Here is a 14,487-nt window from a genome sequence, read left to right on the forward strand (position 1 = left end):
TTGGAAGCACTCTTGACTCCTCTCTTTTGCTCACATTCCTCATCCAATCCATCTGCAAGTTGTTTTGAATCTCTCTTCAAAATACCAGAATCTGCCCACTTCTCACCACCTCCACTGCTACTATCCAGTTTGAGCCTTTCCTGGATCAGGGTAATTGCCTCCCAATTCCTCTTTCTACTTCCACCTTTGCCCTTCTATAGTCTGTCCTCAACTTAGTAGCCAGATACCTTGAAAATATGTCAGATCACAACTCTCCCATGCCTCAAACTCTGTAACAATTTCCCTATTGGTCTCTGTCCAAGAGTCAGAATCCTTACCATGACCTGTGAGGCCCTATGGGAATCTCTCTCATCCCTGAGCTCTGTGGCTTCTTCTACTCCTCCAGCCCCACTGAGCTCCTTGCTGTTCCTAGGGACACCAAACATGCTACCGCTAGGCCTATGTTTCTCATGTTGCCTTAGCCTCAAACACTCTACCCTAAGTGGCTAAAGTTCCTGTCACCTCAGATTCCACTTTCTCAATAGGCCTCCAAGATCATGCCTTCTTCCTTGGCTCTCCCAAGTTACACGCACCCTGATTTACATTTTTCTTTTCTCCACAGGATTCATCACCATCTACCATGTTTCCTACTTTACCTTTTATTACTTCTATTTTTTGTCTCTCATCACTCTTGAATATAAGCTCAAAGAAGCCAGTGGCTCTTGCCAGCACTTAGAATACCACATGGCTGAAATAGGAACTCAAAATTTTCTTTTTAAAAAAATCAGAAGAGAATATTTTAACTCTAAAAATGAGAATGGTGTCTACAAAGTAATGTGACTGTTAATATTCTGAGCCTCTGAAGACAATATCAAAAGAAGATTCCAGAACTATGTATAGCTTATTAAACTCCATATTAATCCTTCCCTGCTCTAGGAAAAGCCAGTCTCTTTATGATCATAGCTGATAGCATGAAATATAAGCAATATAAACATGAAAAATGAATAAAATTGAATCAGAGAGGAGGGTTATTTTGACATTTATTAGTCTTTCTACCAAATTTTTCTCAGAGATAAGCATTTTTTTCCCAACACGAAGTACCTAATTTTGTGTGGCTGCAGTATACAGAGTACAGCTAAGTCCCCCTTTCCTTGCTCCTGATATTGAAAGTCTGTATTGTCCTTTGTTGTCTTTTAAATGACCCTTTTTTAAAACTTAGAGATAGTCATCTAATAATTTATCTTATTGTACTTTTCTATTGAGAATGGTCAATTAAGGGTTAAGTTGTACTATCTGTATGAATGGTTGAATATAAGCCCATTTTAAAATTTTAGTTCATCACTTATCCCAAATCCATAAAAGTTAGGTTTTTGTTTGTTTTGTTTTGTTTTTTCAGACGGAGTCTCGCTCTGTCACCCAGGCTGGAGTGCAGTGGCGCGATCTCGGCTCACTGCAAGCTCCGCCTCCCGGGTTCCAGCCATTCTCCTGCCTCAGCCTCTGGAGTAGCTGGGACTACAGGCGCCCACCACCTCGCCCGGCTAATTTTTTTGTATTTTTAGTAGAGACGGGGTTTCACAGTGTTAGCCAGGATGGTCTCAATCTCCTGACCTCGTGATCCGCCCACCTCGGCCTCCCAAAGTGCTGGGAGCCACCGCGCCCGGCCAAAACTTAGTTTTAATAGTTTGCAGAAAGTATACAATATTGAAGCATGGTTTAAGTGCTAAATTACAAATATTCTGTTTTATTGCTTTCTTAAGACAAAACTTTTTTTTCTTTAATAGGCTGTTCTAGTAGGAATTTTCTTTTCCACACTTCAACGTTTGGATGTCTATGTGAACAACTCATTGGTCTGTCCAAAAAATACAATATGGAATGCCCAGCAGAAATACTGTGAACTTAATAACCATCTGTACAAAGGTATTTTCTCAAAAAGTACAGTACACATGGAGTATGTACTTATTTGTAACATTTTAAATGTCTGATTATTAGTATTTCTAATTCTTTATCTATTGATAATGCAGAAGAAAACAAGTTTTTAGCCACAGTCCACCAAATACTAAGATGTGTTCATTTATAACATGAGTGTCTTGAAAGATCACTCCTAATGAAACTTATTTATCTGTGCACATGCAGGTATGAGTTTTTGTTTATCATGGGCATTCTTTTGCTTCCTAAGAATGTTTTCATTTTGCACACGTTGAATTCAGTCCTTCCTATGTTCAGAAGAGATTTTGCTTAAAATTTTCACCTTATCTTGGCTTTACTTCTATTTCATAAAGGTTAGAGCCTAAATTAATTGGCAGTCATATGAATTATTGCCAAGAAAGCTAATATAACATCAACTAAAGGTTTTGAAGTAAATATGATAAAATAAACTTTTGTTAAATGAAACATATGGAAGAGGCTAAACTTATTCATTGACCAATATTTGTAACACCAGGATTTATATCTGCTTATGTTAAATCTTTTTGTTAAACAAGATTCTAATGAGGCCAATAGCATACATTCCATTCCACATGGGCTATTCATTCTCATTTTTTGATGTGATCCATAATCTTAGCTAACCATTATATAGATGTGTGTGGTAGATCATAATATGAGCTAGACTTGAAAATATGAATAGGTAACCTGTTTGCTTTCCCATTTATAGAAGAAGTCATATTCCTATTAATAACATGAATTGCTAACGTTTCCAGAGACATTAATATATTTCAGGCACAGCTCTACATGCTTTATGTGTAACTCATTGTTACTACATCATAGTAACTCTTTGAGGTAGGCACAGATGAGTAAATTGAGACACAGGAAGTAATTTGCCAAGAGAGTAGTCTTAGTTCAGTCTGCCATAACAAAATACCACAGATTGAGTGGCTCAAACGACAGAAATTTATTTTCTCTGGATGTCTGAAAGTCTGAGATCAGGGTGCCATGATGGTCATGTTATGCTGAGGGCTCTTTGCTTGGCTTGCAGATGGCCACTTTCTTGCTGTGTCCTGACATTGCTGAGAGACTGTGATGCGAGCAAGCTCTTTGGCGTCTCCTTTTAGAAGGGCACTAATTCCATCATGAAGTCTCCCCCTTCACAATCTCATCTAAACCCTCTTTCCTCCCAAAGGCTCTCATCTCCAAATACCATCACCTTGAAGGTTAGGGCTTCAACATGTGAAATATGGGGGCACAATTCAGTCCATAGCAGTCTTAAGCTGGTATGGTGTACAACAAGGACTCAAAAACAGTCTAGCTCTAAAACCCGTGCACTTAACCATAATGCTATATTGCCTTCTTTTAAATTAAGAGAGTCAGCGTTACTACTTTTTATATATAAATAGTTGTGTCATGAATGAAATGGCATTTATAGCTTAATTTTAATAGATTTTTCACTCTTTTCAAATAACACATATGGTACCAAGCGCAATATCATTCAGAGTCAGGAAAATAGGAACTATCTTCTTAGGCAGAGAGTTCCACTAACATATATTGAGCCCAGACAAATGCTGAATTGTATAATTAATAGTGGAATAAAACATTTAGCTTCTTACCACATTTCATTGTGAGGCTTGTTAGGAAAAAGAAATTAAAATTTTAGAAAGAGGATGGAATTTCACAGTAATGAGAAAAGCAAAGATATAAATATTAATAAAACATTTCCAAAACCCCAAAATACGTATAGATCCATAACACAGGGATATTATTTTGTTCTCCATAGACAGAACGTAATGTAAAGAACTGATAATGTAGGTGCTGAAGATCTGGAAAACAATTCCACCACTGCCCTCTTACAGATAAATGTGTGTTTTATGGTAGTGGTAGTGGTGTTTTTCTGAAACAGCATTGCTTTTAAGTGAGCGTTTTGCTTTGGCACTTGGAATGCAAAATAATATCCCTGTGTTATGAACCTATACATACTTTGGAGGTTACCCAAATGTTTTATTATCTTTGTCTCTGCTTCTTTCATTACTGTGAAATTCCTTCTTCTTCCTAAAATTTTAATTTCTTTTTCCCAGTAAGCCTCACAATGAAATGTAAGAAGCTACACATCTCATACCACCACTATTACACAATTCAGCATTTGTCTGGGCTCAACATGTGTTAGTGGGTTTATTAGCTCTTAGACATTGTTGATACTCTGCCATAAAATCATACATATTTATTCATTCATTATAATGATCTCAATCACTTTTGTAAAATTCAGTTCCCTAGCAGAGTTTGTTTTGCATTCACCAAACTTTTTCAGGCTGAAATGTAAGTCTGTTTAGTTGGTATAAGGTTCTTCTGAGATGTTTTAATATATACTTCATTTATATTACACAGTTTTGTCCTTAGTTAAAATAGAAACACTGAATTGTAAATGCTCTTTTAAGAGTTGGCATATAGCACTGCATAAATTAGATAACTAGTAAAGTTAAATTTATATTTTTAAATTACCAAATGCCTTCAGTCAAGCCTTTAAAATCATGAGCATGTGAATAGTGTTTCAAGTACAGTATAGGCTCCTGGGATCATAACTCAATTTGTTTCTCATTTATACTGTGTCTATATAGCTAATTATTTTTTAAAACAAACCTAATGTGTAATGATTATTTGTGGTATTTTTTAAAGGAGTGGCTTTAATTTCACAAGTCAGTTCTATAAGTGTTTTTGTTTTTAAAAGATATGCTTTCTTATGAAAGAATGATAAAGTTGAATTTTGGGGGGATTTTCTAAATTCAAACAAACATTAAGTAATGCATGTTGATTGTGATAATATGTAATATTTAGCTGTGCTGTTCTGGCTTTTTTCCTTCATAGACCAATTCCTTCCTAACCTGGATTCCACTGTCCTTGGTGAAAACTACTTTGATAGAACCTACCAGCTGCTTTATCTTTTGGTTAAAGGAACTATACCTGTTGAAATTCACACTGCCACAGTGATATTTGTTTCTTTCCAATTACCTGCTGCAACAGAAGATGACTTTTATACCTCTCACAATCTGGTTAGAAATCTTGCCTTGTTCCTAAAGATACCAAGTGACAAAATCCGTATCAGCAAAATGATAAGAGGGAAGAGTCTGAGAAGGAAGAGATCCATGGGATTCATAATTGAAATAGAGATTGGAGACCCTCCTATTCAGTTCTTAAGCAATGGCACCACAGGTATGAATAACAGTTGTTTGAGATGGAGGAATGCAATTACCAAATCCACATCCATAAATAACCTGATCAGGGCCTGGCGAGCTAGGCCTCAGGAAGTCCCATCAACCCCATATCCTGAACCCTCCTACACGCCTAGAGACCCTTTTTCCTGTACTACCAAACTCTTAGAATTGGAAGGAATTTGAATCTCTATTTTGTTATTGTGATGATTAATAAATTCAACAAAAGAATTTGATCTAATATAAAAAGATCTGGGAAGACCTACTTAAGCAAGTGACCTTATAGATGAGAGATTAAGGATGAAGATAGTCAATGAAAAGACAGAGGAAAGAGTGTTCAGGCTATGGAAACTGTTGGTTAGAGTTTGGTGCATTTGAAGAGAGGAAACAGGTCCAATTGGTCTGGAGTGGAAGGAGCCAGGAAGGACAAGCTGCTGGAGGTGTAGCCGAGGGCTAGACAGGTGCTAGACGTGGAGAGCTTTGGAAGTCAAAGGAAGGACTGTGGATGTTTTCTTAAGAAAAAGAGTATACATTCTTGGATATTCTGAGCAGTGGAGCTGTGGGTTAGATTTCCATGGTAAAGTCACAGGTTCACCCTAACAAGGGCAGATGTGCAAGTACATAATCTGTCTGTATTTCCTGTGACTGCGCAAATCATCCTCATGAGCCATCATCCCCTCTTTGTGTCCCTCACTTCCTAGTTTTTATCAGAGATAAAAAAATAAGCTCAACTGTCCCATCAGAGAAATCTCTGCTGGCTTAAATCATTTCCTTAGGGTTACTCAGTTTGGGCACTTGGGTAAATGCTCAGCTCTCCAAATTTTCTCTATCCATCTGCTCCTTTCAAGTTGGGGTCTGAATACCAAGGGGCTGTCCTGGCCTCCATTCTCATGTTATCATCTTGTCTTCACAGCCTCTGCTACAGAGTGGGTCATCTTCTCTGCTTTACATATGCATCTCTTGAGGTACTACTGAACTTTCCTGGTCTCCTGGCATGCAATAACATCCCCCACTGCTAACCTGCAGCCATGCCTTTGTCTTCAGTGGTCAAGCACAAGTACTCTGACCTAGGTGTACCTCTCCCCAAGAATAGGAGAGGCAGGTATCTGTCAGAGGAAGATCTGCCATCCAGCTTATGAAGCTTACGCTTCAAGCCCCCTTACTGATACAAGTCCTAGGAGCGGCTTTCACTTTCAATACCTTAGGTGAGGTCCTCATGATGTGGTCAAATCATTGAATGTTATTATGAAAGCTACAAAGGTATGATTTTTCTGCATTCCTTTTCCTAAAGAGATCTTCCAGATGTGTATAAACTGCAGCCCCACAAGGTTGGGATCTACCCTATCTACCTGTCTTTAGTCACTTTATCATTAAACTCCTAGGCTCTGTGTAAACCTGGGTACTGGGTGAAGTTCTCATTTTATGCCACTAGGGGTCGTCACTGATTTTCCCAAGAGGTTTGCTTCTAGGCATTGACTCTATGCACCTACCATATTATCACTCTGGAATTCTACCAGCTAAGCAGGCGGAAGTTTCTTCCATTGGGGGATAAGCCTGTGGGAAGGCTTGCCTGCATGGAGGGAGGTGTTTATAAACTCTTGGTTAGAAGAGCGTAGGAAGCATAGGCTTGTGTTGCAACCAGATCTCCCACGATGTTCTCTGCCCAGAGTCATAGTTAACTTTCCTTCCTCAGTTCTGTATTCACTTGGAATTATAGGCTCAGGGTTTGGACTCAGCATGACTTAGCCTGTTACTTTAGGAGTTGTAGAGGGCCGATGGCACATATACAGATTACTCACCTACTCTTAGAAATCCCTGGTGAGCCCTTACGTGTCGTGAGGTCCAAAATTTATCACACTAGCCACTAGATATCCAAAGAAACTGGGATTTATTTCTTACATGTGACATACATTTCCCCACATACAATCCCTACTACGTCCATCCCCTTAAATCTGTTTTAGCTTGTTAGATGTATCCAGACAGGTATAAGACCACTGAAGAATGTAGAAGTTAGGGATGGTGGGAGGGACAGGCTAATGGCATGTTTTCCAGACACAGACTGGGATAGTGTTTCAAGTCTCAAGGAGAACCCTACAACATGGTGAATCACAACAAAATGTTGAGAAATGGCAAGAAAGGTGTTCATGTAGTTGTACTCCTGGCTTCTTATAGCTTTTATACAGTATCAGGATATCCAGAAATTCCCAGATGTCCTAGAAAGGGGTTACCTATGTATTAAAGGCATTTATGAGCAGACAGAATCCTAGAGTCATGAATAAGAGGACTTCAAGTTAAGGTCTTTGGTTTCTAGACGGCAATCAGCAGAAATGAATGCCCTCACATGTCAAATGGTCAGCGAGAACCTGTTAACAGTGCAGACCGGATCAGACCTGCTATTCCATGCCAAAAACCAGTGAAGACAAAGTAGTAGTAGTAGTGCATGGACCTGAAGCAGTTCTGTGCTGCTGCAGCTAGACACACAAGCCCTCAGACTTGGGAGGCCTCCTTGGAGAAGGCTGTTTCTGGAGGGAGTATGAGGAGAGGGAGGAATCTGAAAGATGAGCCTTTTTCCAAAAGAGTCTGCATCATCCAAAAGAGTCCCTTTAAACTGACAAGGACTGAAATGGCTTAGGACTGTGGGGTTCATAGTGTCATGTCAGACCTGCTGGCCCAAGATGTTACCTCCTTCTTCCTGAGCACTCTAAGCTTTATGGCTTAACTTTAACGGAAGAAACTCAGTGATTTGATTCCTCAAGACATGACTCTGGATATAGAAGGTACAGGATACCTAGGAACAAGGGGTTAGCAAGGCCTACAATACACCAAAACATTATCCTGTTTTACAGTTGTTTCTTAAAAGATCAGTCTGACTCCAGGGAGTCAGATTAAAGGTGGTTTTAGTAACCCTGCTGATGTGGCTTTAATTAGGATTTTAACAGCAGGGACAGAGAGATTTAGAAATTAGTAATGGATTAGATATGGTGTAGTGGAGAGGTGAAGGAGCAGGGATTAAGCAAAACTACCAGGCTTCTGAAAAAAGGAATATGGTGCATTAAGGTACCACTTTATAAGGTAAGGAGCACTATGGGGGCAGAAGGTTTAAGAGGAAACCCCAGACCTGCCATGCTAGAAAAGGGGAACAGAAACTATATGTAGTGTTAAAAGTAACTGAGAATTGTCAAATGTCCAAAGCCAGTAACAATTGATTAGTAATTTAATAACTTGAACAACTAATATATGAATACACACACATAATATGATAGATTCTAATAATCCTTCCATTCCAAAATTAACACTTTATTTTTTAAAATGACACATGATAATAGAAATGCATGATAATGCTTCATTGGTAAAGAAAGATTGGTATGAGAAAGTATTAAATTAAGAGACACATATTCTCCCACTATGTTTTCATTCATTTTTCTTGTATCTGTTTTATCTACCTTTGTTTTTCCTTTAATTCCAACTTAAAGTATATTCTCCTGAGCTCTTCCTTTTCCTCCTCTCATTAATATGACTGTTGTGTTTTGCTCAGGGAAGATCAGAAAGCCTTGGAATTCTATAATGCAATGGAGCAATGCAAAGAAAGCTAAAGTGAAAAACTCTCACGTGTTTTCACAGTTCTATGCTTTTATAATCCAAATGTCATCATACTGTTTCCCTACAGGTGAGATGCAATTATCTGAACTCCAGGAAATTGCTGGTTCTCTTGGACAAGCTGTAATTTCAGGAAAAATCAGTAGTATCCTTGGATTTAACATTTCATCCATGACTATTACTAATCCCCTCCCCAGACCAAGTGACTCTGGCTGGATTAAGGTAAGAAAATGCAACTAGAAAAAAATGCATTTTTGGAGACTTAAAATATCATTACTTATTTCTTAGTTTAACTGTTTCTATTTCAAAACAATAATTTAGAAGGCATGTGTTTCTTATTTATTGTTGACTTTTCATAAGCTCGCTAAAATGATAATAAAGTTGTTTGAACAAAGGAGCATATCTTCCAAAAGTTGTGTATTGGTTCCAAATTTGCTTTGCTTTGCATATTTATAACAATGCTTCATAAATTTAATGGAGGAAATATTGTAATTATATTAATTTTACATAATGAGCATATTTTAAAATAAATAATGAATATATTACACTCAGCCTGGCTAAAATGAGTTTGCTGCTGAGTACAGTTTATCATGTAGAAAACAGTTCATCCCTTGTGCATTCACAGGTAACTGCCCAGCCAGTTGAAAGGTCTGCATTTCCTGTTCATCATGTGGCCTTCGTGTCCTCACTCTTAGTGATCACTCAGCCGGTGGCAGCACAGCCGGGACAGCCGTTTCCTCAGCAGCCTTCAGTAAAGGCAACAGATTCTGACGTAAGTCATAACTCAAAATTTTACTTAAGTGAAGGAATTAAGCTACAAATTCTGAAGGATGAGCCAGTTTCACTTATCCTGGTGTGCTGGCAGCCTGAGGATTGCCCAGCTGCTTTAGAAGTTGGACTAATATCCAAGGGTGCCATCTTGTACTGTCTTAAAAACGCTGATGTTAAATGAACTTCTGCTGCTCAGATTTATGAACTCTTTGTGTGGAACAAGGAGCTTCTGCAGCTTTTCAATTTATAATGAGGCATTTTTGAAAATAAAGTTTTGCATATATTTTTAAAAGCATGGAAACAGGACAATTGTTATAATTCTCTACTTTTTTTTAGGGTAACTGTGTATCAGTTGGAATTACTGCACTAACTTTGAGGGCCATACTCAAGGACTACAATAATAACCAAGTCAATGGCCTTAGTGGAAATACAACAATTCCGTTTAGCAGCTGTTGGGCCAACTACACAGACCTTACTCCCCTTAGAACAGGTGGGTGCACTAGTTTGAATCCTCACATATATAACCTAACTAGAGACAATTATAATGGTCTTTTAATGAACAAAACATTCTGTAACACTCTGGTGAATAAACTATAGATATCAGAATGCTATATTTTGCCTTGTTTCAGAAAATATTTAGTCTAGCTTAAGAGTAGATTTAATATGTGAAAAAAAATAGAAATTAAAATAAAAAATTAAGGAAACCAAAATTATATCATGATTTATCCATTTTGTATACTTTTCTAAATTTGCTCACTAAAGATGTATTACATTTACAGTAAGAAAAATTAACATATAGATTTTCATTCAATAAAAGAAAGGATAAGGTAGGCTCATATAACTTTAATGTCTTAAGGAGGAGTTCAGAGTTGGGCTAGAAAGTTGGCTGTGGTCTTTCTGAAAGCCACAGCAAAAGAGAAAATGAGCATTATCATAATTTACAGTACCCATCAAATAAACAGACTAGTTGCTGTGGAGAATTATAATATTCTCTGAGAACAGAACAAATGTCCCCTGTGATTTTTCAGAAAGTGTGCACAATTAATCTCTATTAAGCAATGTCTTGAACATCGGTGCAGTAAATACAGCCATGACTGCCACAATTACATTTTTTATACTATCTTCATACAGGTTGATGACACAACTCTGACTGGTAAAAACCATTCTACCAGGGCCCAAATGATATATCCCCAAACAGATCTCTCTTGGTGATAGAATGTAGAGTATCTAAAAGAATGAAACGGATAAACTGCTTACATTTGAGAAAGGCCTCCATTGTTCTGTTTCTCCCAACCCAGGACCCATTTAAGACAGTCAGGGGCCTTAACTTCTGAAAAGGCTATGTAGTGGCACCCCTGCCCCACTGTTTTTCCCTGAATTTTTGTTTCTCCATGATTTGTTAGTGCCCTACACCAGATACGTTCAGTTTTCCTACTGGGCAGCAATATCTCAGCCTAATGTTTGCTAATAATTAAATGACAATTAGTTCAATGGTGTGCTCCTAGACAAGTACCTTGTATCCCACTGCTTTGTGGTTAAGAGCAGAGCTAAATTCTTTTAACTATCAGCCCAAACGGAATTTTTTTTTATGGGAAATGAGGCAGCTGGCAAGAACCCTACCTGAAAAGAAGTTTGTTCACCTCCTCATGAGGGTGGACCCAATAAGTGCCCAGTGACAAAGAACCAACCTTGTGACCAAGGTCTTCAAACTACAATGTTCCAAAAGTACCCAGGATCACTGGGGCGTTAAAGCACTAAAATAGGTTTTGGCATTTTCTGTGGCAACAAAATAATAATTTAAGCATTTTTCTTTCATACATTAAGTTCTTTTCAGAATTCAAAGCTTTCCTTGGGAGTGTCTGTCTTACTTGCCATGGAGAAGTACCAGGGCTCTTCACCTTTGTGTTTCCTTTTCCTTCCCTCCCTCCCTCCCTCCCTCCCTTCCTTTCTTCCTTCCTCCCTCTCTCCTTCCTTCCGTTCTTCCCTCCCTCCCCCTCTGTCCTCTCTTACCCTCTCCTTCTCCCCTCCCCTCTTCCTCTCTCTCTCTCTCTCTCCTTTTTTCTTCATCAAGTGTGGCATCTCAGTTCCCTGGTTATGCACAATAGGGAAAGCCAAGTATAGGGATCTCTTCATTATTTTTAAATCAGTTAGCCAGTTTGTAGATTAACCACAGTAAAATTATAACAACAACAAAGCATTAGTGAGAAAATTAACAAAATATCGTTCACTGACTCTTTCTAACAGGTAAGCCCCACAGTCACTGCACTGAAGGAAATCCCCTTGCTGATCAGACTGTGGCCTGACAGCACAGCACCCCTCTTCTACATATAGCTCCATAAAGAGCAAAGCAGGGTATTCGGGTAGAGGAGATATAGGTTGTGGTTTCTAACACAGAAAATGGTGATGTGAGAAATGGGTGGGAGAAAAAGAATCTGCATCTTTAACCAACCTAGATAAAGACAGTATTACTAATAGACACTGGGACATATTTGTTTAGCGTCCTATGTAATGTTTAGTGCTTCAGTTTCTATTGCTATGTAACAAACCAGCCCTAAATCTAATAACACCATTTCATTTGCTCACAGTTGTGTGTGTCAGAAATTTGGGCCAGGATGGCTCATCACTGCTCCAATGTCTGGGACTTCAGCTGAGATTTTCTGTTAACTAGAGCTGGCTAAGATGGCTTAATTGAGGTCATATCTCTATGGACCTGATTCTGGATTTTGGCTGGGTTCTTCAGTTCTCCTCTATGTGGTCTTTCCATAAAGCTAGCTTGGGCTTCTTCACAGTGCTTCCGGAGGAGAAAAACAAAATAAAAGGACTACCCTAAATTATTTGCGCATCAAGAAAATTAATTAAAAAAACTCACCTGCCACAAAAATTCAGATTTTTTAATGCAAAAAGAAAAAAATTTTAATACACCATTGTCAGGAATTGTCAGTAACAGAAAATTCTATAGTACAGTGCCCATATATCCTGAAAGTTATATAATGAATTGCAGTTGTTCATAAAACCACAGATGTGACCAAGATCTAATTATATTTTCTTCCTAAAGAATGAAAACAGAAAGGACTTTTTAAAAACAAATAACAGAGAAAACAGATGAGTAAAAACTTACAGAGCTGTACAAGTATTAGAAATGCTATTCTGCGTGATGACTATTATAAATGATAGCAACAGACCCAAAAGAAATGATAGCAAGGAAAAATATATTGGTTATCTCCTATTCAAAACTATGGGAAGATTTAAGCTGGAGATTAAATAATATTGGATGAGCTCTTTAACTTTTTTACATTCTAAACACAAGTAACAATGTTTTTAAAATGTCTACCTGGAGTAAGGAAAAAGGGTCACAGCCTTGTAATACAAAATAGCATCTAACTTCAAACAAATGTGAAACACGGTAAAAGTTTTTTGAATCTGAATGGAGGGCATATGGTTGTTTGCTGTATTATTCCTTCAACTCTTTTCTTGTTTGAAATTTTTCAAAATAAAAAGTTCAGTATCCATCCCCACCGCCCCCAACTGAGACTGATGCTTCTCTACTCCTAGGTCAAGTACGAAGGGATGAGACTGAGATTCAGCACCCTCACCTCTCTTCCCTATTGTCCCTCATTTCTTTTCTAATAGTCTTTGTCCAGTCCTGGGCACTAGGAAGGGGCTCTAAGAAGCAGGAACTGCTGTCGCAGAAAGAAAATCTACCCAGCTTCCCTGTTGTTCAGTTAATGGACAGACAGAACTCTTCTAACTCTGAGACCCTGTCTATACTTGTCTGTATTAAACTAATTTATTGGACTCAACTTTCAAAAATAGTTCATCAGGATCTATATAGTGTTTTTCAGTCAATGAAAATCAAATGGGAACTGTATGAAAACAAGTAAAACATAAAAGGAAATCAAACAGTATGATGCTTTTTTTTTCCAGGAAAAAATTATAAGATTGAATTTATACTGGATAATGTTGTTTGGGTAGAATCCAGAACTTTCAGTCTGCTGGCAGAGTCTGTCTCTAGCAGCAGCAGTGGCAGCAGCAGCAGTAGTAGCAGCAGCAGTGGCAGCAGCAGCAGCAACAGCAAAGCATCAACTGTGGGTACATATGCCCAGATAATGACTGTAGTAATTAGCTGTCTGATTGGAAGAATGTGGCTCTTGGAAATATTTATGGCTGCAGTTTCACCTTTGAAGATAACTTTAAGTAAGTACAGTCCATTAATACAGTATTTCTCCACATATTGAAGTACCAGTGTTTACTGGATAAAGGCTGTGTGCCCAGGTCTTGTGCATGATATGACTGTGTACACAAAGAGAAAGTAACAGCCTCAATGGCAGAGACAAGACAACCTATGGAAGATGTTATTCACTACATGTTGGTTTATAAGAATGTGGTGAAACAAGGCTGGGCACAGTGGCTCATACCTGTAATCCCAGCATTTTGGGCGGCTGAAGCAGGTGGATCACCTGAGGTCAGGAAGTGGAGACCAGCCTGGCCAACGTGGCAAAACCCCATCTCTACTAAAAACATAAAAATATTAGCTGGGCATGGTGGTGTGCAACTGTAATCCCAGGTACCTGGGAGGCTGAGGCAGGAGAATCGCTTGAGCCTGGGAGGTGGAGGCTGCAGTGAACTGAGATCCCGCCACTGTACTCCAGCCTGCATGACAGAGCAAGACTCTGTCAAAATAAATAAATGAAATAAATAAATATGTACGTAAATAAATACGTACTTAAATAAATAAATAAATAATGTGGTGAAACAAAAGTGCAGGTCATGTCAGAACTCTTTTTGAGTTGCAAGATGCAGATTCTTAGCTTGAAATGATCTAGCTAGTAAAGTGATCACTTAACTGAGAAGTCCAGAAGTTTCTGAAACAGTTGGATCTAAGGACTCAAATGGTATCTTCTAGAACTTCTGTCTCTTCTTCTCTTGGCTCCACTCTCTTTGGTGTTGGCTTCACTTCCAGGCTGACTCCTCACCACCCCCACTCCTCATTACAAAGGTACCCAACAAC

At 38.4% G+C, this 14,487-nt stretch overlaps 1 protein-coding gene across 1 annotated transcript in view; it reads left to right on the forward strand.

Moving 5' to 3' along the window:
* Positions 1-13,858, forward strand: part of PKHD1L1 (PKHD1 like 1) — a 157,171-nt gene extending 143,313 nt beyond the window's left edge. The window contains exons 72-77 of the mRNA XM_023223228.1: positions 1,761-1,896; positions 4,768-5,112; positions 8,779-8,930; positions 9,334-9,480; positions 9,816-9,969; positions 13,404-13,858. Of these exons, the coding sequence (XP_023078996.1) occupies positions 1,761-1,896; positions 4,768-5,112; positions 8,779-8,930; positions 9,334-9,480; positions 9,816-9,969; positions 13,404-13,714 (1,245 nt within the window). The 3' untranslated portion in view covers positions 13,715-13,858. The remainder of the gene's footprint in view (positions 1-1,760; positions 1,897-4,767; positions 5,113-8,778; positions 8,931-9,333; positions 9,481-9,815; positions 9,970-13,403) is intronic.
* The last annotated feature ends 629 nt before the right edge of the window (positions 13,859-14,487 follow it).

This window comes from Piliocolobus tephrosceles, chromosome 7, assembly GCF_002776525.5.
Source record: "Piliocolobus tephrosceles isolate RC106 chromosome 7, ASM277652v3, whole genome shotgun sequence".
Classification (NCBI taxonomy): Eukaryota; Metazoa; Chordata; class Mammalia; order Primates; family Cercopithecidae; genus Piliocolobus; species Piliocolobus tephrosceles.